Source organism: Microtus pennsylvanicus, chromosome 18, assembly GCF_037038515.1.
Source record: "Microtus pennsylvanicus isolate mMicPen1 chromosome 18, mMicPen1.hap1, whole genome shotgun sequence".
In the NCBI taxonomy this organism is placed as follows: domain Eukaryota; kingdom Metazoa; phylum Chordata; class Mammalia; order Rodentia; family Cricetidae; genus Microtus; species Microtus pennsylvanicus.
The window spans coordinates 18176314-18198937 of record NC_134596.1 but is presented as its reverse complement, the minus strand read 5'-3'; the positions used below and the strand labels follow the sequence as shown (position 1 = coordinate 18198937).

Genomic DNA, 22624 nt, shown 5'->3' with positions numbered 1-22624 from the left:
AGTGAGAGCAGTGTATCCTATGGCGTATTTCGGGGACAGAGGCTAAAACGGTATTTTAACCAAGCCCACATTATAGCTTAATCCAGTCTTTTTTCCTTTGGGTTGAACTTGATCAAACGCCAATACCTTATAAATAAAGAAAGGCCTGAAGGTAATGCTCTCCTGACTAGCTGTCACAGGTTGGGACAGTGTCATGTGACAGAGAGGCTACGTGAGGAAGAAGTGGTCTCTGGGCCTGATTCTTCAAAGGAAATCCACTGGTTCCCTAGTCAGCCAACCCATACAACAACCAAAGGCCCGGTCATCTCCACCCTCCAGCTCCACACCAGAACGACAGGCACAAACACAGAAACTCACGCCTCCTTGTAGTAAACTGTGAAGCTGATGAGATCCCTGTAGTCTGGGGGCCGGTATCGGTGCCAGGTTATGATGATGCGGTTCTTTGAGGTGGTGGTAGATGTGAAACGGAGAACGTCACTTTCACCTGGGACATAAAGGACATCCGTGAGGACAGAGAGCCATGCATCTCTACAAAAGCTGTGCACTACCTTTCCTCTCTCCTGAAGCTAGCCGTCCACTCTAAGCTCTGGCTGCATTTTGTAGGAAGTTTTCTTATTTTCCATCAAGGGTCCAAGCATTTCACTGGGGAGTTCCTATAGGCTCCTCTTTCACTGCACTGGCCACCTGCCCAGGGAATGGGGCATGAACCTGTAATTGTCCTTAGTGAAAGGTGGCTTTACCTTAGAGATCACCTATAGATGCTGGCTGCTAAAGGGGATCTGATTAAATGACAGCAAATCTGTAGGCTGGCCTGAGAGGACACAAGTGCTCTGCAGGTGTGGACATCTGCTGGCTTCTGTAAAGCCACCAAAAGCAGTGTATCTTAATCTGAACATGACACCAAACTAGCAGGCTAGAAGACCTTGGAGTGCCCTAGCAGCAACGAAACTAGGCGGTCAATGTCTCGGGCAAGCCTTGTGATCTGTGGGAGGTGCACCCTGGCTGTGAGATACCAGGCACTAAGCCTGTCCTGACTTCAGCACTCTTATTCCAACTGCAAAGGTTGGAACTGATGGTCAACATTTTGCGGGACACTAAAAGCTCTCCAGCGAGCTGCCCTCGGGCCCCCAAACTGCCTGCCGTTAACTGTCACACTAATGAGCTAAAGGCAAGAGAGACTCGGAACAACTGAACACCGAGAAGTCTTCTGAGCAAAATGTGCTCCATGGAAATCCAAAGAGCACTGCAGGTCCTACTCAAGTGTCACGCAAAGAGAAAAACCCTGACTGCTTTCAAAGGAAAATAAATGGCTGCTGAATCCATGTCAGGCTGGCTGCCTCTAAGGGAGATGCACTTAGAGATGCTCTGGTCCTACACTTCTACTATGGTCTTAATGTGGAACAGGGCAGGGGCTCTGCAGGAAGGTGAAGGTGTTGGCTATGTACACACTTCCCACTTTGACAACTCTTCCCTACATGCCTCCGGGGTCCTAAGGGTATCAGACAAACCTGGATAGAGCAGACAAAGCTAGCCCCTCCTCTGTATGTGTACATTTGGTCATAGGACTCCTTTATTTTCCCCACTAATGTCCCAACGTCAAAGATGGAGAGTCAAAGAAAGCTTTAGCTTTTTTTCCTTTTAAAGACTGGGTCTTACAGCCTATGTCCCCTGCATATATGTTAGGGTTATGTAGCGGAGTTCCTGTGGGCTTCCTAACAGTGGGAGTGGAGGCTGTCTCTGACTCTTTTGCCTGCTTTTGGGACCCTTTTCCTCCTACTGGGTTACCTCATCCAGCCTTAATGAGGGGATGTGCAGTTTTATTATAACTTGATATGCCATTGTTGGTTGATATCCCAGGGAAACGCAGAGGAATGGATCTGGAGGAGAGAGGGTGTGGGGAAAAGGACGGGGGTGGGGAGCAACTGCAGTCACGATGCAATGTATGCGAGAAGAATAAGTTTATAAAAAAAAGTCAAATAACAAAACAAAACAGGGGTCTTACTATGCAGTCCAAGCTGGCTTCAAACTTGCAATCCTCCTGCCTCAGCCTATGAAGACCTGAGATTATAGGAGTGTACCATCATGCCTGGCAGAGCCATGGCACTTTTAAGGGCAGTTTTCCATACAAGGCTAGAGGAGAAAGCCTGACATTTCATGCCTGGGACCACACTTATAGAGTGGCTGGGCTAACAGGCTGAACGATCCTAAGGTGAAAACTGTATCATGAGAATGTTATTATTACATTATCAAAAATGTGAAAAGCACTATGGACTCAAGAATGCGGGTTCACTTCTCTTCAAAGAGGAGGCCAAGTGTGAAGACCAGGAAACCTGACGCCCACAGAAGGGTGCTGCAGCGGAGCTTCCACCCTGAGCCTTCGGCACCACGGGAGAGAGAGGCAGAGCTGGCCTGTTCACAGTGCTGGAGTGGACTGGCTCTGTGACAGACACCGTTTGCTCATATTGAAAAGGTATTTAACTGTGCATGCTCTAAGAACCTACTGGAATGTTTATTACACTCAGAAGGATGCTTAGGAAAATGTATCAGTATGAATGTATCAGGCACCATACATGAGAAGACAAACGCGAAGGAGGCCAGGTACTGGCTAAGGTAAGGCTTGACTGACAGCCCAAGGTGAAACAAAGGAGGGCCCGCCCATGAAAGCCACAGACTGTTATCTTGACTGTGGTAGCCACTGTAGTTTGGACGCTTTCACTCACAGGAAGCTCGCTCTCCGTTGTTCCTGGTGTTTATGTCCCCTTTGCTCTGGCGGCCCTTTGTTCCTGTGACTTCCTCCATGCGGTAGATTTCAGAGACACACAGCTTGGGATTGAAAGCAAAGTACATCTTCCCCGACCTGACGGTCAGGTTCCGGTGGTTCCAGTCCCACAGCTGCTGCAAGTTCTGGTTGTCCAGCACATAGAAGGAGTAGTTCCTGGAATCACAGAGATCTGCATTAGCAACCGACTGTGCCTACGGCCCCCTCCAGCAACACAGAACTTCTCTGTGGCCATGTGAGACTCCACACCAATCAGGGGCTTGCCTCCTGGGGTTCTGTAAAAGCAGACAGTCACTGTGAACATGGGCAAAAAGATGAGCCAAGGACAGTGTTTTGAAATCGATAGAACACTAATTAACTTTGCGACCTCTATTGCCAACACACAAAGGTTCTCCCCACCAAAGGATGTTCCACGAATCATTCCCTAGAAATGCCTTTGGTTATTTTTTTTCTCAGAGCCAGATATGTACAATGTGCTTGAAATCAGCCTACAGGAGAGCAGACATGCTCTGCTACTCAACCGGAACAGCTTACATACTAGCGGCAAAGACTGCCATTATCCCTGGGAATAAATCCTACCCGTGCCCAATCAGCGGTGCATGATGGGACGGGAGACAGCCTGGCTGCTCCCTCTTCCACGCTTCCCTCTCACTACAAGAAGCCTTCATTTCGGTCTCCGGAAAGTATGGGAGGACAAATTCCCACTAAGTGTTTTCTCTGGGGTCTCCCAGCAGGGTAGCAGGGCACAGGGTCCAACAGTTGCTCTGCACGTTTGGCATGCACAGTTTGTTTTCATCATCTCCCTACCCTGAAGGTTCTGATACACAGGACCAGAGTGGATCAGGAATCTGGATTCTGAATGGTTGATGTTGATAACACCAGTCCTGGGGCCATGCTTAAAAAACCTGGAGTCTACCAGGATTGGCATGGCACTATTCCCATGGCCACTTTCCACTAGACTAGAGGGCATGGCCAAAGGGGAGGCAGTTACCTTTGGCCACCCTCCTGTCCCATCTAGGGGAGGGCAGAGAGCAAGAACTCTGCTGGTGTGTCCACAGAAGGGCTCTGCAGCAGGTCTGTCTCTCTGCCCCCACCCTGACTGTGGGCAGTGTATTAGTAATGGTTCTCAGTTAAGTGAGAGGTCTGATCCTCATGAACCATGCATCCTTTCTTCCTTGCTGCTTTCCCATCCTTAGTCCCCTCCGCCCCAGATCCAACGAACAAATGAACAGACAGGAAAGCTTGCCCTGCCGAGCCAGAAGTAGTCAAGACAAAGGAGAGTCCCTAAGTCCTGCTCTGTCCCAAAGGCAGTGCCCAAGGTACCTCTCTGTACCCGCGGAGGGTCCTCACCCAAATCTGAACTACTAACTAGGGGGTCCATCTGCAACCTGACCTTCACATAGCAAGGCAAGAGTTCCACACAGCTGCAATGCTGCCAAGCGGCCCTGGACACTTCCTATAGAAATTTGCTGGGAGCGCAGAGGCAAGGACTCAGGACCAGAAAAGCTATGACTTCAACTCAACATAAGCCGCAGGCAGGTGCTTTAGTGCTATGAGGAGCACCGTTTATGTGCTGGAGTGTAACAGGTGAAGTCTGGGTTCTCACTGGCTTTAAGAGTCCTTAGGAAGGCCAGGGGGATGGCTACACAGGCAAAGGCTTCCAAGCACAAGTCAGGTGACCCAGACTCCTGCTAAGGAAGAAAACTGACTCCACAAGGTCATCCTCTGACCTCTGTACACACACCTCTCTTACACATATCATGTGCGCACAAGACCAATAACAAAATGAAGTTGTATTTCAAGAGTCTGCCTACCTAGGAGTTGGAGCTCAAGTGAAATCTGCCCAGCCAAACCTCAAGGACCCCAACACATGTACATGCAGGGGCTCAGGGAACCAGCAACCCTTTCCTTTGGTAAGAGTGTTTCCCTGCTATGCTTATGTCTTGGAATAGGAATCTGAGGCACTGATCAAAGGAATCTAAATTGTAATACACAAGGCTGTATGTCCCAGAGAAGTCCTGGGACCCCTGTCAGTCAGAACTGTCACCCACAGAGCCATCAACCTTCACTCTTACTGATGATGGGGGTGGTCAGGACAGTCAGACAACTGAAGGATAGAGGTGATGATGTGAAGAACTGGTCCCATCATGAGTCCTTCCTGACCCATGAGATATTTTTAGGCTTTGGGCTCATCTCTAACCTCAATGGCCTGGCTGTTCCCAGGTCTCAAGAGTCCCAGGAGACAAAAAAGAAAATCTTGTGAAGACACCTCCAGGCCGGATGCATGGGCCAATTAATCAGGTCAAACTTCCATCTCAATCTAGGCCAAGGCCTCTCAGTAAACTAATTTCACTAGCAGGAAACAGAACTGCACCAAAAATACCTTCCTTCCGAACAAAACATTCTTCTCCCCAGGGAGGAAGCATGAATGAGAAAGCAGGAATTTGACAAATGAATGGCAGGCACACAGAAATTCAGGGTATTTGACTAATCACTTTGAAAAGCGAGATTATCTTTCTACAGTAAACACAAACTTTTTTTTTCTTTAAACAATGTTGAGAAGGTTGGGAGCTAGAATACCAATATCAATAAAACCCAAGCATCGTGGAGTCTGCAGACGGTAAAAAAAAATATGAACCTTCACCAAAATAATAATCTAAGTGCTTGGGAGTGCCCTGTCAAACTCGGTGTTTGCTTTCCAGCCCCCGCTTCCCTGGCATCCTTCTACAATCAGGTGAAAATTAAGAGATGATCCCAGGCGGAGATCTGTCTGCACACTTTCCAAACACTAATGTGCTTGAAATGTCATTGTTTTCTAAAGGAAATGACTAGTTAAGGAAACCACTCAGCAAACGTGATTTCATAAATTGTTCCTAAGCTCTCTGCCTCTTTACATTCACAAAACAGTTTTAAAATCTGAATCTTTTTGTTTTTTTGGCTCCTACGGGTTGTGTGATGCCCTGGGGTTTTATTGAGATTGATACCTCAGCTCTTAGTTTTTTCAATGTTAGAAAAAAAAAATTCCCCTCTACCTGGATGTGTTTCACCGCCAATGTGTAGACCTACCAGGGCAGCTGGTCACCTCTATGAGGGACTGTCACATTATAACCACACAGCACACACTTCGCTATGACCTGTGGCCGCCATTTCTAGGCCAGCACCACCACCTCCCTTCTGAATGCTGCAAAGGGAGTAACACCTGAAAGACTGTCAGGGACAGGGTATACAGAGCATTCCATGCAGGAACTGAAACCAGCCCTGAGCATCCTCTCCACTGCTTATGAAGTGCCAACTCTGGGTGGTTTACTTGGCTTCTCAAGGGCTGCAGTTTCTCTGCTGCCCATGGGAGGTATGTTCTGGTCTCTTCTGGCCCTGAGGCCAATGGGAAGAATCGGATGAGCTAAATATAAAAGGATGCTGTGAGCTTTGAATCGCCTCACAAAGGTACAGGATGACCTTGCTAAAGTGTCAAAGTCCCAGAAAATATGCAAATCCTGCACTTTGATACATAGGGCTGAGCCTGGGGTCTCCAGCCAACACAAGACCCCCTCAGCGACATATTGGGAGAAAACCTACAGACACGCATACAACCAGTAAAACTCCTGTTCATTTCCACAAGGAGACACTACTGCTGTCTGTTGACAGAAGTCTCTAGAGGGCATTAGAAGCCAGCACACCCAAGTTGTCACGGGCATAGCCATTTCTACCATCACTCAAACCCATCTGTAGAGTACTGGTTCACTTCAAGACCAAAGTTACACCATCTACATGGGTTCAACGAGTATGGAAATAAGACATCCAAGTAGAACCAAACCAAGTGTCACACAGATCCACAGAAAAGGTTGTTTGTTGTGTAGTGCTTTTTAAAAACAGCTCTGCTGAGGTACAGTTTACCTTATAAAATTGTAACCATTATAAATTATATGTATATATTATGTGTATATACATATATATATACTCACTATAAGTTATATACATTATAAATATACAGCTATATGGGCTTCAGTAAATTTATACAAATGTCCAACCATCATCCCATCATCCAGATTCAGAATATTTGCATCAGGTCAAAGTGCCCCCAATCTGTTCCCAAACCAAGCACCTCCTTAGTCTGTCCACCCACGGTACTACATGTCCCATCATGACCCAATCCTTTTGGTGTTGAGTAGTATCTTTCTGTGTATACTGTGCTTATCCACTCATTCACTGACGAACCCTTGGATTTGATTCAGTGGGCTATTTTGGGTAGCTATTATGAAAAATGCTACTATGAGCATTTACACACAACATTTGCATGTGCACGTTTGCAATCTCTAGGTAGAGCCTAGAACTGCCAGGTCACATGATTAATTTTATGTATTTTAAAAGTCCCAAGCATGTGCTAAAATGAGGCTATGTTAGGGCCTGTGGTAGTTTGAAAGAAAATGGACGCCCCAGATGACACTATTGGGAGGTGTGGCCCTGCTGGAGGAAGTGTGTCACTGTGAGGGCAGGCCTTGAGGTATCTTTTCTCAAGTTTTACTCAGTGTGACAGTCAGCTGACTTCCTGTTGCCTGCAAGGTGTAAGAACTGTCAGCTCCAGCACCATGTTCGCCTGCACGCTGTCATGCTCCCCATCATGATCATAATGGACTGAACCTCTGAAACTGTGAGTGAGCCATCCCAATTCAATGTTTTCTTCCTAAGAGTTGCTGTGGTCATGGTGTCTCTTCACAGCAGGGTCTAGTCCCCGAGTTGTAAGAAGGCATTGCGAAAAACCGAGTCTCCAAAGTCAAATGGAACCGAGTAGAGATGCCTAAACATATGAAGACCTCTTCTCACTAGCCACCTTCCTGAAATTTTTGTTCTTTTCAACACAACAATCCTTGGCAGCATCAAAGAACTTGAACTTTTAACTTATTTGATTGCCTCCAAACCGAGATTGTCCTAAGTAGAGCATTTTCCAGATAATGAAAACATTTTCTCTTTTATTCAAGGGAAAAACACCAAATTCCTCACCCAGTGGGGGACAAAAAACAACAACAAAAACAACCAACCAACAAAAACGACAGAAACATGACTTTCGTTCTTCATTCCCTCCCGGTATCCCCAAGTTCTGCTAAAGATCAGGGTGGCAGGCATTCCTGCACCACAGACCAAGAGCTCTATCGATGCACTGCACCACCACTTCTGAGGAAAGCCCTGCTCTCTTTGGGGTGTATGTATGTGTGCCTCATATGCAGATATGCATCCTCTGTTACTCTCCACCTCTCACTGAGCCCAAAGCTCATAGTTGAGGTTAGGCAGGCCAGCTTACTAGCAAATTATTGGGATCTGTCTGTCTTAGCTCACCACATGAAGCTACATGTGTATACAGCTATACCCAACTACCTGGGGGGTTAGGATTCAAACGCGGGCATCACGCTTGCCCAACAAACGCTCTTAGCCACTGAGCCATCTCTCTGACTCCCATGACATTCTTTTTTTTTTAGACTAACACCACAATAAACCTTTATTAATTTTTACTTACACATTTTATTAAAGAGACATCTACTGTTTAGAATATAACTTTTTTTCATTTTCTGAGAATTTTTTTAAAATTTTTTATTGAAAAAAATATTTCCGCCTCCTCCCAGCCTCCCATTTCCCTCCCCCTCCTCCCGCCCCTCTCCCCCTCCCCCCACTCTTCTCCCCCTCCCTCTCCAGTCCGAAGAGCAGTCAGGGTTCCCTGCCCTGTGGAAAGTCCAAAGTCCTCCCCCCTCCATCCAGGTCTAGGAAGGTGAGCATCCAGACTGGCTAGGCTCCCACAAAGCCAGAACACGAAGTAGGATCAAAACCCAGTGCCACTGTCCTTGGCTTCTTATCAGCCCTCATTGTCTGCCATGTTCAGAGAGTCCGGTTTTATCCCATGCTTTTTCAGTCACAGTCCAGCTGGCCTTGGTGAGCTCCCAATAGATCAGCCCCACTGTCTCAGTGGGTGGGGTGCACCCCTCGTGGTCCTGACTTCCTTGCTCATGTTCTCCCTCCTTCTGCTCCTCATTGGGACCTTGGGAGCTCTCCTGTGACATTCTTATTATCTAACGTTGGCATTAGAGATGTGCCACATTACAGAGTGAGTGATGGTTGAGGCCTTCTGGAAAAACCAAAGGGTCCTGCTGCTACCTGGGTACCGTTCTCTGGCTGTCCATTCTGATCTGTGTTCAGGTAGAATTCTGCTTCACCTGTCGCCAGCCCGGAAATCAGCTTATAGAAATGACTCATCATGAACATGCATGACCCAGGTTAAGAAGGCTCAGAAAGAAAACCCAGGAACTACTCTCCAGATAAACTACTGTGTTCCACGGGGGCTGCTCAGAAGGCTATGTAAGAGGGACTGTGGTGTTTCCTCACACAGCTGAGGTTGAAGGGTACCTCACGGGCAATGTTCACCTTTCCATCAAAACAAAAGGCTTCAGAATCATCCTGAACTAAATGGAAGCATTTATTTTGTTCTCACTAGCCATATGAGAGGCTCAACAAATAGATTCCTTCAATAATGAGTTGAAGCAAGGATGCTTAAAAAAAATCACAAGTGGCCTGGGGATGGATGGATATATATATTAGAATAATTATAGGGATAAAGTCGTCATTTCTAGTCCTTGCCATGTATGTGCCAAAAGTATACAGAAATACTTAAAAAAAAAAAGTACTCAAGCTTAAACCTGCAACTCTCCCTATCCTGGGTTTACTGACTGATTTGGGGTGAGGCACAGCAGGACTTCCCTTCCCCCACAACTGTAACGCATCACACGTTCTGGGAAACACTGGGGAGAAGGTTACCTTGGCTTACAAGGAAAGCACCCTGAAACTAAATGTCAGACATCTCTAACGCTCCTCTCTCCAAAGCCAAGCATGTCCCACGGCTTACCTAAATGACACTTCCACACCTGTGTGCAGCATCTCCTCCTGCAATCCTACCGCCGCCCACCGCCCCAGCGCTGTTTGGAAGACAGGCCCAGGATGGCATTCTTTGCCTGCCTCTTCCCGACTATCTGTCTTTGCCCCCATGCTCCTCCAGTTCCAGAGGGCGGGCAGTCTTCGCTGTCAGCTCTCCTCAGGAGCCTGTCTGACCCTCGCCCACCAGATTCACATCCAGGGCACCTTCTTTTCTTTGCCCTGAGATTCTTTGAAAGTTGTGCTTTGCGCCGTCTGTCTGTCTGCTACCACAACCCATTCTTTCCTTCACTGAATGAGGGAGAAGTGAAGGAGCTGAGAACAATCCAGCCAAGGAGAGAAAACAGGAGGCCTCTCAAACAGAGCCTGGGAGTTCATCACAGCTGAAGAAAAGGCAGACCGGAGAAAGCTACTGCTAAAGACTACTAAAAGCTACTACTAAAGACTATTAAGAATCTCAACGGTCCTAGCCAGACACAGCCTCTAGGCAGCAGCCTCCAGGCCTCCCCTGTCCTCCCCTACTTTCTAAAAGGCTGCCAGCAGGGCGGGGCCTTAAGCTTTCCAGAGAAGCTTCCCAAACACAAGCATCCTTACCAAGACTTAGCCGGTACCTCACATGTAAGTTTCAAATAATGAAAGACACGCTACTACAAATATTCTTGGAAATAAAAGCCGGCCTTCAATTTTCTGCTACATCTAAGTGTATGATACTTTCAGTTAACTCATAACAATAAGATACCACATAATAATCCTAATAAAAATAAAGCCTCCTCTCCTCTATGACTATCACTTGCTCAGTCTGAGAAAAGGGGGGAAGCGTCTATCCTTAAGAAACTAGCAAATGTGACAGCTACTAATCTGCCAAAGAAGAAGTGCTTACCGACGCCAGGGATTCCAGAACACAGAGCTGCTGGTGCAAATAATGAAAAAGACCGAATTCCAGCTCATTCTAAAATTGCACACAATCAATAATGAACTATCAGTGATCAGGAACTAACAGCCCAGGAATGACTGGGACACTCTGGGCTGGGTGCCTGGCACCTGCCTCGGTTTTGCGAGGAAGAAGATGCTTTTCTGAAGTTTCCCTGTTCCCAGTGGAAAGACAGTGCGCCTTTCAAGGACAGGGTGAGCTGCTCACTGTCTGGCCGTGTCAGGAGACAGAATTTAGGACAGAGCTGGTCTGAGAAAAACTGGAGGCTACAAAGACAGCCTCCGGCTACAACCTGAAGCAGACACATGAGCAAGGACAAGCATTCTTGTCCAGGATGTTCCCATCACTTTCTTGTTTATTCCTTAATTGATACAGTTATAAAATTTCAAAGCATTAACCTAAGAGCCACACCAGAGTCGTATTACATGTCCAGAGGAGCCAGCGAAGGTGCACACAGGCTGGAGAGAAGCCGTGAACACACGCAGGAAACACCAGCTTCTATTCTCTGCCAAGAAACCATGGTTGCTTTAGAACCCAGCTCGAAAAGCGTTTCTGTGCAGAAGGCAAAGTTTCTATCAATAATACAAACCCTGCAAGCTAGTCAATAAACAGATGCTGTAAACTAACCAACACACAAACTCAGCAAGTTGAAATATCTTGGTAACAAAATAAACTGTCCATACTTGGCAAGTCATTATTATGCTTCTCTATTTGAGAAGGAGACGGCCCAGATGGTCAGGTGGTCACGCAGCACAAGCAGGAGGAACTGGAGTTCTGTCCTCAGAATCCACCTAACACACCAGGCATCTCAGCACCTGGGAGGTGGAGCCAGGCGGTTTCTGAGGTTCGTTGGTCAGGCAGTCTAGCCAAACTGGTGAGCTCCTGGCTCAGTGAGAAACAGTCTCAAAATGAGGATGAAGAATGACTGAGAAAGACACCCTATGTCTCTTTGAGTCCCCACAGGTATGTGCACGTGTGTGCATACACATGTACATACACAGTCATTTACACACACACACACACACACACACACACACACACACACACACAATTAAAATGTAAAAAGGAGAAAAAAAGCACACCCACTCATAAAAGAAGAATACAGAAGGTTTACCCTTCCAGCTGCTCCTCTCCTAAGATTAGGCGAAGGTTCTTCAGGAAGGACAAGGAGACCAAAGCATGGGAATGGCGGATCTTCACGTAGCCGGTCACCACCTCGATGAGGCCCATGAAGTTCTCCAGTTCTGAGGCAATGTTATCTAAAGGAAGAGGAGTCTGTGTCACTGAGAGTTCCTCTGGCCAGGTGGCGTATTACAGTTGGATTCAGACACAGCAGTGTGGAGGAAAACGCAAACCAGGTCTTGTTTGGGGGATCTGGGTGAGAAAGCTGGCGTGGGACCAACGGTCCCTGTCAAACACACACAGTCTCCACTTTCCACAGGCACGCTGGGATGAGGCCTCTGAGGCGGGAAAGCAGATTTCTAGGAGGGTGGATATTGCAGCTGCCAAGCTGATTAACAGAACGTGAAATCAGAAATGCCAGGCTGCTAATTGGCCCCAGCTGACAAACGGAGGGACCGTCTTTTAAATGTGCTCTGTGACAGGCAGCCCTGTTTCAACAGTGCCATGGCAGGACTGGGCAAACCTTTCCCAGTCTCGGTGGGAACAGTCTTCGCTGTACCCGGAGTTCCTAAGATTTGGGGACCTACAGTTAAAGACTCCATCCAAGGAGGGAAGAAAGCAACTCCGATATTACAGCAATGATGGCTGCAGGGAACTGTTTCTTTCATCTTTTTCCAGCACTGAGACAGGATTTCTTGTACCTAGGCTGCCCTTGAACTACGTGTCTGAAGATGACCTTGAACTCCTGACCGCCCTCCCTGTCTCTCCTCCTTGGGCACCACCTATACCTGGCCTGCAAGTAGTTTTGTTTTGTTTTGAAATCATTTCTGTATCTCTTAAGTTTTCTACTCTGCTCACACTTACTTCTGTAACCAGAAAACAGGCAGCGAAGTCACTATTACAACAGGACCCAGAAACAGTGAATTTTCTTTTATCTTGCTTACCCACCTTTCACATAGTAAATAAGAGACATAAACTTCAGTTCAGCTCATGACAAAAATCTAAGACTATAATAAATTAGGCCAGGTCCACTGAATGGGATTTGACTGTATGTGATTTGTGAAGGTTGATTTAGTGAAAGATTCTACTTTGGTTTGATACAAATAAAAGAGTAGAGGACAAAGCCTTACCCTCAATGGCAAGGGATGTTCAACCTGGAAAGAGTGGCTGCAGCTAATTCTGTGTGCTTTGTTCTCTCGCAATTGACCTAGGACCTCAGCATGCCCACAAGGCAAGCGCTCTGGTTATTGTTGGAACTCCACTATGTAGACCAGGTTGACCTCGAACTCCCAGAGATCCACCACCACTGCCCACCTGGCAGGTAATACTTCTTCATGGACTGAACTTACCAATCACATTTATCACCCAGAACAGGACAGGAGGATATAAAACAATAGGGTTCATGCATTTTAAAAGTCATATATCCCAGGGATGAATAAACTTTAAAAAAAAATCAGTAAATCTAGTATGAGCAAGAAGAACACAACATGGTTAGCGCTATCATAAGGGTCATAGTTCTTGTGTGGCGAACACGGTCCTTTCCAAGGTAGACACGTAGGGGGTGGGTAATAAAAACTAAAGGCTTGTGAAACAAACGATTATCTATATCTATTATCTCCGCACTCAAGAATAGAATTTACTCATTTAACAAATACTTAGGGAAAGGACATCCACAAAAATAAATAAATAAATAATTAATTAATTAATAAACCACCTTCCTTTCAAGCAGTAAAAAACTTTCTCCTAAAGATTTACCAGTACAGATTAAGACAATAAAAATTCTTCTGCCCATAGTTTCCTACCTATGAAACTCTCAGTAGCTCAACCCAGAGGCCCCAGTATTAGATACAATGAAGGCGGTGTATCTGGGGCCTTTCTCTGCCAGTCAAAGACTAAACAGGAGAAGCTGGGTAGTGGAGGTGCACATCTTTAATCCCAGCACTCGGGAGGCAGAGGCAGGCGGATCTCTGTGAGCTCTAGACCAGCCTGGTCTACAGAGCGAGTTCCAGGACAGCCAAGGCTGCACGGAGAAACCCTGTCTCGAAAAACCAATCCCCTCACCACCATCACGAAAAAGGCCAGGGGGGGAAAAGACTGCGGGGTTGTGCTGCCACTGATGGGAATTAATGTCCATGGATGCAATTCTGAAACAGTGCACCACGAACACCGTCTCTATTGCAAGTGAAAGGGAGGCAGCAGGGCTTGGACTGAAGCTTGAGTGGCGGATGGCACATTGTTGTGCAAAAATTATTTTAAGGTGTATTTTGTTTAGGCCATATCTGATTATCTCTGTGAAGTTGTGATTTTTTTTTTTTTTTGGCCTGTCTGAAACACCCAAAGGTCTAATAAAGAGCTGAACAGCCAATAGCGAGGCAGGCAGAGAGGATAAATAGGAAGAGAAATCTGGGAAGAGACGTAGAAGCAAGACAGAACAAGAAGAGGAGGACATTAGGGGCCAGTTACACAGCAAGCCATGGAGAAGTAAAGAAAGGTATAAAGGAAAAGGCCCCGAGGGAAAAGGCAGTTGGGATAATGTAAATTAAGATAATGCTGGCAAGAAACAAGCCAAGCTAAGGCCGGGTTTTCATAACTAAGAATAAGCATCCATGTTGGATTTATTTGGAAGCGGGTGCTGGGCCCCCCAAAGAATCAAAAAAGTAGAAGAGTAAAGAGTCAAAGAGTAAAAAAATCACTGCACACACAATAGCATATCTTTCTAACTCTCAGAAGTAAGCCAGGAGATCCACCATTCTTTAAGACTTCTTAAAAACTCAGATTGGTAAATTCTTCCCTTTGCTCAGTCTCAATAGACGCAAGCAGGCCAAACTCTCTGGGCTCACTGATGTGTGGACTCAGTGGCAGCTCAAGCAGGCTGACTCACGGGTCTGATCCGTCTGTGTCTGCTGAGGTTTGTGTGTGTGTCAGGATGGGCCTCTCCTGCGTAAGACGTGGCTAACAGAAAGCTGAGGGTTAATCCTCTCTACAGGAATAAACTCTGGGCGAAGGGCTCAAACACAGGCTGCCTTTCAATCTGGGCTTTATCTTTCAGGGAAACTCACGGGAGAGACGTCACACAAGAGGCTTACTTACATCCCACGCTGTTTTCCTAAGCCAGTATTTTGGTTGTGACGAAGGGATAGAGTAACAATGCAGTAAACCAAGGGATCCAGCCACTGGTCTGGTGGGGTGGAATACTCACTGCCTCGCCGGATGTTGATAAGCAAGTTGCCCTTCAAGATGGTGCAACCTTGGAGCATCTGAGCTGACGTCACTGAATCGATGGTTTTTGTTTTCTTTTCTTCGTCACCACAGACTTTGGGGCAGGGGCCTTCACAGGGGATACAGTACATGCTGTGGAAGAGAGAGTAGACCAAAACCACACAATTGAGCTTATCTTCCCTACATAAAAAGACAGAAAAGTAAGAAGGCTTTTTGTCTGTTACTACAACGGCATTTCATGAGGGACCCGTTCTGAAGCATCCAAGTGATCACACAGAATCCCTCCACAGGCCTAGCCATTCAAGCTGCAACCACAAGAAGGGAACACATACCAAGGAGGAGGAGGAACGCATGTTGCTTGTTTTTAGACAAAATACATGATCCATGCAAGAAGCATGTGGGTATCATAGGTTTGTGAATGGGGAGCCAGCTGGTCCATGTGGGAGAGACAGACTCACAGAAAGGCATTCTGGGGCTCTGGAAAAATGGAGCTGCTATCTGATGAGACCCTGGCCTGCACACCAGAGGAGGCTGGGAAAACTGGCACAGGCAGGGAAGAGATAGCAGTGTCAGATTCCCAACATCAGGGTGCATAAAGCCTAGGGAGGGATTCCAACAGGCACGAGGCACACTGCAGGCCCATTCTTTTCTTGCTCAGGCACAAGTGAGATTATACTTGACAGTGCTCTGCAGAAACTTGTAAATTGATCCAAATGTTGTTTTGCTGCACATACAATAAAAGCCAGGAACTTCCTCCGCTCTGTAATGAGGTCCTGGTCCAAATGCTACCCTGAGTGCCACACACCACCAGGAGCGAGAAGGAGTGGTGTGCTCCCCGCTTACAGAGCGTCATTTAGGAAACAGCAAAGAAAATGCTAAGCCTGAGGCTACACTTTCTGAGATCTTAGCTGTATACAGAATCAGGGCTGTGAAGCTGGGTCGATTTCTGAATGAACCAAATGATACAAACTGGGGGTGTGTGGCCTAACATTACATTCAAATTATTGTTCTTAAAAGAGCCTATGAAAACTTCATGAAGAGAAAGAAAATCAGTGTAAAATTAGGGCTGCTTTTACTAAAGTCCTTCATCCTTTCTCAAAATACTACACAGTTTAGTTTTGTTTAAAAGCTTACAGGTGACCAATAGTCCTCTGGTATCTTCTTTCTATTTCTGGTTAGGAGAGTGTGGTTGAGGTTTTCAGAGGGTCCTTGGGAACTGGACTGAGCTAGTCAAAGTAGGGGACAGTTGGTTTTCCATAATACCACAAGCAACATCTTGTGGTGTCTGAATATTAAGGGCCCCCATGGACCCATGTATTTGAACACTCAGCCCCTAGTGGGTAGAACTGTTGAGGAAGGATGGGGAGGTGTGCCCTTGTGGGAGGAGGATGTCACTGGGGAGGGGTGGGCTTTGAAGGTTCCAAAGACTCAAGCTGAACTCTCAGCGTCCCCTCACACTCCATATCCTGGGTTCTAGCCTTTGAAACCATAAGCCAAATTAAACATATACGTTTATAAATTGCCTTGGTCATGGCGTTTTATCATAGCAATAGAAGGGAGACTAAGATGGTTCACATTTCTTGCCTGGGGAGGGGCTTTCTTCTGAACTTTCTTTTTTTTTTTTTTTAAAGATTTATTTATTAGGTATACAATGTTCTGCCAGCGTGTATGCCTGCAGGCCAGAAGAGGGCACCAGATCTCATTATGAATGGTTTGTGAGCCACCATGTGGTTGCTGGGAATCAAACTCAGGACCTCCGGAAGAGCAGCCAGTGCTCTTAACCACTGAGCCATCTCTCCAGCCCCTCGTCTGAACCTTCTTTGTGTTGTTGTTTATCTAATTTAACTACACACCAATATAGCTCCCCCTAAAACACACTGAAATAACTACAGCTTCATACACAGAATTGCAAAGACAGTACAGAGTACCCATGTACCCTTTCTCCAACTTCCAGAACTGTTGTTACATCACACACAATGAAAATACAGTAATTAAAATCAAGAATCCAACCACTAGTGGGGGTTCTGTGTATTTTTCCATCTGTCTAGATAGGTTTTCAAAATCCTCACAGCAATCAAGATCCAGGACAACTCCAACACTATAAAATCCTCCCTTCTGTTATCCATTTATAGCTAACCTCTGCCTAACCCAGACCTCACTATCCCTAACTCCTGAGAATTGCTAGACTGTTCCTCACCTTTAATTGGGGATCATTATATAAATACAGTTATAAAGTACATGACTTCTGAGATTGGTGTACTTCACACTGCCTAATATCCTTGAACCTCAATCTTTTCATTGCTGAGTCATAGTCCATGGGCGGATGTAACACAGCACACTTGACTGCCTCTTATAGGGCATCTGAGTTGTCCTCACTTCCTGGTGCTACCACGAAGGAAGTCATGTACAACCATATGCAGTAAACGTTCAGGGCCAACATGACTGGGCTGTAAGGTAATGCCATGCTTGTTCCTTCCCCCATTTTTTACTCAAACAGAAAAATCTGAACCACACCCCCTTTGTTAAAATGTCTAGGTATCATCTAGCACTTATAAATGTTTTATAAGGACATGTTCTGATTACATATTTACAGTCTGCGTTTCCTAAACTTCACTCTGGTACCGACAAAGTATAAACAGCATTTTTAGAAACACCTTCAGGTGAGTGCTACACAGGCTTCTAAGGCTGAGACAAGGACAGCTATTGTTTCTTGGTGGTGTTTTACTTTACAATGGAAAAGACTGTGAGAATGGGCAGGGAGCAATGGCTCAGTGCTTTAAGACCGCACTGCAGGGAAGGAGAACCAACTTCTAGGAATACTTAGCACTCTACTGTGTGTTGCAGTACAGCTGAATGCCTGTGAGTAGAGAGAAGAAATAAAATGGCAGGTCAAAGATGATATCACAGTGAGCTCACTGACTAGCTAGCTATCCTTGGCTACTCCCAGTCCCCCAAGGAAGGCAGATTGTGGCTGAGTATCTACCTGCTGCCAAACACTGGTCTTTGTCTCAAGATGCGGACTAGTACATCAGTTTTATATCCTAACACTGTGACTGTTTGGTTCTAGAGTGCCCTCAAAGGTCCATCCTTTAATAGCTTAGCCATCGGCTTGATAAAGGTAGGGCCTACTGGGAGGTCTGTCAGTCCTTGATACATGCCCACAAGCAATGGAACCAATCAATCTTGGACCAAAAACATCCAAAACCATGAGCTAAAACCAATCATCATCATCATCTTTTTTTTCTTCTTATCTCCAAGATAGGGTTTCTCTGTGTAGCCCTGGCTGGCCTGGAGTTTACTCTGTAGACCAGGCTGACATTGAACTCACAGAAATCCACCTGTCTCTGCTTCCTGAGTGCTGGGATTAAAGGCATGTGCCACCATGGCCCTGCTCAATCTCTCTCTCTCGCTCTCTCTTTTTTTTAATCAAAGTATTTTGTCACAGAAACAGAAGCTGACTAACAGAAACTGCCGCCACATGAGTAAAATACGACAGACCTATTGTTGGTAGACCGTTTTATACAATTATGTGTCATTATAGTCCCTGGATTACTTATTTTAAATAGTTTAAAATCCTTTCCTTTTTACTGTTATAATATTAGTGTTCTAATTGGACAGGTAGAAATTTGCTTTACTTCTTAGCATTATGAAAGAAAATATAATCTTTGATTTATTATATATAAAACATATTATATATTATAGAGACATTTCCAAATACTACAACAGAAATGGAATCCTCTTACTGAAGATGTGATGGATTATCTTTTATAAAAGGTGACCAGCAAAACCAGACATTTTGCACTTGCAGAATTGTTAGCCACGCTGGGAACTGGACTGCAGGCCTTCTATGTGCCAGGGACTGGATTCTAGGCCTCCCTTAAAAGCTGGGGGTTCTGGACCTAGGATTTCCCACAGGCTGGGGACTGGTTTGAGGATCTCCCACAGCCAAGCATGAGCTGCATGCAGAGCCTCCTAGCTCTATTTTGAGGAAACCAGAAGTGTATCTGTGTGTACAGCATAGGAGGCAGGGCAAGAGTGACAACCTTCCCCCAAGCCCTGTGTTCCTGTGTTCCTGTGTTCCCGTGTTCCTGTGTTCCGTGCAGGATGGGAATAGCAACTCCAGACTTCTGATTGCCCTTTGTCACCAGAGCTATAACATCCTGTTTTCAAGAACACTAGCCCCCGGCAAGTTTGTAGACAGAGCACTTATCTAATAGAAACATCTTTGTTTCCTCAGTGAAGCCTCAGCATCCAGGACGGAAAGAGAGAGGGCACCAAAGGGGTAGAGCTCAGAAGGAGGAGGTCTGGCAGACACATGGTTGGCCTGATTACTAGTTTATGTCTAGAGATCAGGCTTCTAGGGAGGAGTGGGAGACCTGTCCCTGAGCCGCACAAGCGCTGGTGAGGACTTGTCTCCCTCCTTCCCTCTCACAGTGTCAAAGCTCTCACTGGGCTACAGTACAGTAGCAAGCTGGGGAGGAGAGTCTGTACTTAACAGATGCCACTTCTCAGACTTCAGCTCTGCAGGTGCACAGGGAGCAAGGGTATCCTGACACCTGGCCACCAGGCTAATTCATTCATTCTTTCTATCTGTCTGTCTATCTATCTATCTATCTATCTATCTATCTATCTATCTATCTATCTATCTATCTATCTATCTATCATCTGTCTATCTATCTATCTATCATCTATCTATCCATCCATCTATCAATCTATCATCTATCTATCTATCTATCTATCTATCTATCTATCATCTGTCTATCTATCTATCTATCTATCTATCTATCTATCATCTATCTATCCATCCATCTATCAATCTATCATCTATCTATCTATCAATCTATCATCTATCTATCTATCTATCTATCTATCTATCTATCTATCTATCTATCTATCTATCTGACACCTTGCCAGCAGGCTAATAGGTAATTGTATGTATGTATGCATGTATGTATGTATGTATGTATGTATGTATGTATGTTTGTTTTTCGAGACAGGGTTTCTCTGTGTATCTTTTGAGCCTGTCCTGGAACTAGCTATTGTAGACCAGGCTACCCTCAAACTCACAGAGATCCATTTGCCTCTGCCTCCGGCATACCCACTGCCCGGCTAATTCTTTCTCTCTAGTGCTAGCAAGGCACTTTTAAAAAAGACAAAGCCAGTCAACAAAACACGAAAACAAGAGAACCAGCCATACCAGGATTTTCACTAATATAAACTTAGCTAGTGTCCTCCAGGAGCTCCCATCAGATGAGCCTCTGGATGGTTCCGACCCTCATGGATATGCAACAGAGTACTCCTGTGTCAGGGGAACAAGAGTCACTGACCTCTGGGTGCTGTTGCGGATGAAGCCTGAGGGACACTCTTGCATGCACTCGCCGTCGTGGATGACAAAGCCATCGGAGTCGCTGCTCTCGGCGTTGGGGATGTTGGCGCAGAAATCGCGGTCCACACAGCGCCAGCCCTCGAACCTGTAGGTGCCCAGCGGGCAGGCAGGCACACACACGCCTTTGTAGTAGTAGTGTCGGCAGGCCACACAGGTGGTGTTGTCGTCGGGTGTATGGCAGCTGCCCAGGCACTCTGGGTGGCAACATTCATTGTTCTCGGTGCAGGCTCGCTTTCCGCACACGCTTGGACACACTGTGGGAACAGGGGAGAGGGCGGTGAGATGGGCGACGCGGCCACCCCAGGTCATCTGCTGTCACCACCAGCACTAAATGGTGTCCCAGAGGCAGGCTAGGAAAGCCACACTTTCTCTGAAATCTGTACAGATAATGCCATCTGTGAATCCCACGCTGGGAAAGGACACAGCACAACCCAAGTAATTTCTCTCTCATGAACCGATTTGCTAAGGAATGAGCCATTAACTTCTAACAACCCTGACCTTCCCTTTTCTCATCTGTAAAACGGGATGACTACGCCCATTAAAAGGGAGCCCATGGCACAGGAGAAGAGAGAGAAATAGAGACCATATGAGTAACCAGCACTGCACAAGGCACTATGGTCTCCAGCCCTCTTTTTGTACGAGGAATCATTCTAAGACCCCCGTGAATGCTTGAATCACATACAAAGCGCTGTCTAGTATATATTCCAATCCCCTCCCCAGCAGTGATTTAGAGAGGAAGGATAGCAAGTATGCAGGAGCCTCTAATGCTGGAATAGACACCGCCTACCATAGCAATGATCTTGAAGACAGTAAAATGGATTTCATTTTTCAGCCTACCAAGTTTTTAGTTTCACACGCTATTACTGATTCTTTCACTCAAAGACATAAAAAAAGGACATAGTTGAAGATGATATAGCTTGATTATTTAATTAAATATACATATTGCATAGGTTACATCAAGGTTTGAGGTCTAAACGAACACTGAAGTTGCTGGTGATGATTTCAGTTAATAATCCATCAGTGACAGAAGTGAATCGATCCATTCTGCCTTTATTGATCCACCGAGTATTGACTGGATGTGCGCTACACCTGTGTGCCAGGCAACTGTATACCCTGGTCAGTGGCAGTCCCTGAGTTCAAGGGACGGACAGCAAGGCAGGGAAGCAGGGAGGAGTAGAGGCACATGGTGTTCCTAATGCGTTGAGTGTCAGAGCTGGTAACACTGGCACTGAAAAGCAGAAGGATGATGGAACAGAACATCAAGACCACTCCTCAGAGGGTCTCCATGTAAACACGGGCTGGGATGCTGTTGGGAATAGAATGGGGTCGGCTCAGAGAGGCACCACAGGCAACTGACTGGTGGATAGTAGGCAGTCGCTTAAGGTTTTAGGCAGGGGTTTTCACCCTAGAAAGTCGTCAGGCTGGGCTGGAGAGATGGCTCAGAGGTTAAGAACACTGATTATTCTTCCAGAGGTCCTGAGTTCAATTCCCAGCAACCACATGGTGGCTCACAACCATCTGTGATGAGATCTGGTGCCCTCTTCTGACATGCAGACCAAACACTGTATACAAAATAAATAAATCTTAAAAAAAAAAAAGAAAAGAAAGAAAGAAAAAGAACATGTTGAGTCCTGTTCCATGCCTGTGATGGGAACTTTGTCCCAACCAAGGAGAGTAAAGTTAGAACACTGTCCTTACAGATGAAACTATTTTTTTTTAAGCAGATGCCAGGTCAATGGACTCCTTACCACGGAGTGAGGCTGACTGAGAACAAATGCACATCTAATATGCTGTAGGGGTATAAAAAAGGGGTACGCAGAGGAAGAGAAGAAGACGGAGGAGAGCCGACTTTTTGCTAGAGGACACATTCCAGAAATCTGTGGTGGCTACCGGGAAGAAAGTGGGGGTTCCTCTCTCTAGCAAACAGGATCCGGGAGGCAGCAAGAGAACACAGGGACGTTCGGGATTAGAGAGCCCTGGAGCCAGCCTCAGAAGCCTGCCGTAAATTTTGTCTCATCTCGATGTATATAAATATTATTAGTGTTCAGGACTATTAAGGGATTTCTTGAAAAGCCCAGGGCAGCGCGTCTCGCCAGCAGACGGATGGCTGCTCTATATGAGTGCCAAACTTAAAATTTAGTGCAGTAACCAAATTTCCAATTACAGCACTATAGGGGAAAGGAGCGGACCTCTTCCCCGGCTCCTAAGGAGCAGCTCATGGGCATGGTTAAAAGGGCAGCTCGACCTTAAACAGAGGAAACGGAAGCTGCTGTGC

At 46.1% G+C, this 22624-nt stretch overlaps 1 protein-coding gene across 2 annotated transcripts in view; it reads right to left on the bottom strand.

The window, feature by feature from the left end:
- Positions 1-22624, bottom strand: part of Igf1r (insulin like growth factor 1 receptor) — a 267729-nt gene that overhangs the window by 45644 nt on the left and 199461 nt on the right. For both annotated transcript variants that reach the window (XM_075952901.1, XM_075952902.1), the window contains exons 3-7: positions 20291-20603; positions 14944-15095; positions 11737-11881; positions 2721-2935; positions 358-484 (exon numbers count right to left, since the gene is read on the bottom strand). In XM_075952901.1, the coding sequence (XP_075809016.1) occupies positions 358-484; positions 2721-2935; positions 11737-11881; positions 14944-15095; positions 20291-20603 (952 nt within the window). The remainder of the gene's footprint in view (positions 1-357; positions 485-2720; positions 2936-11736; positions 11882-14943; positions 15096-20290; positions 20604-22624) is intronic.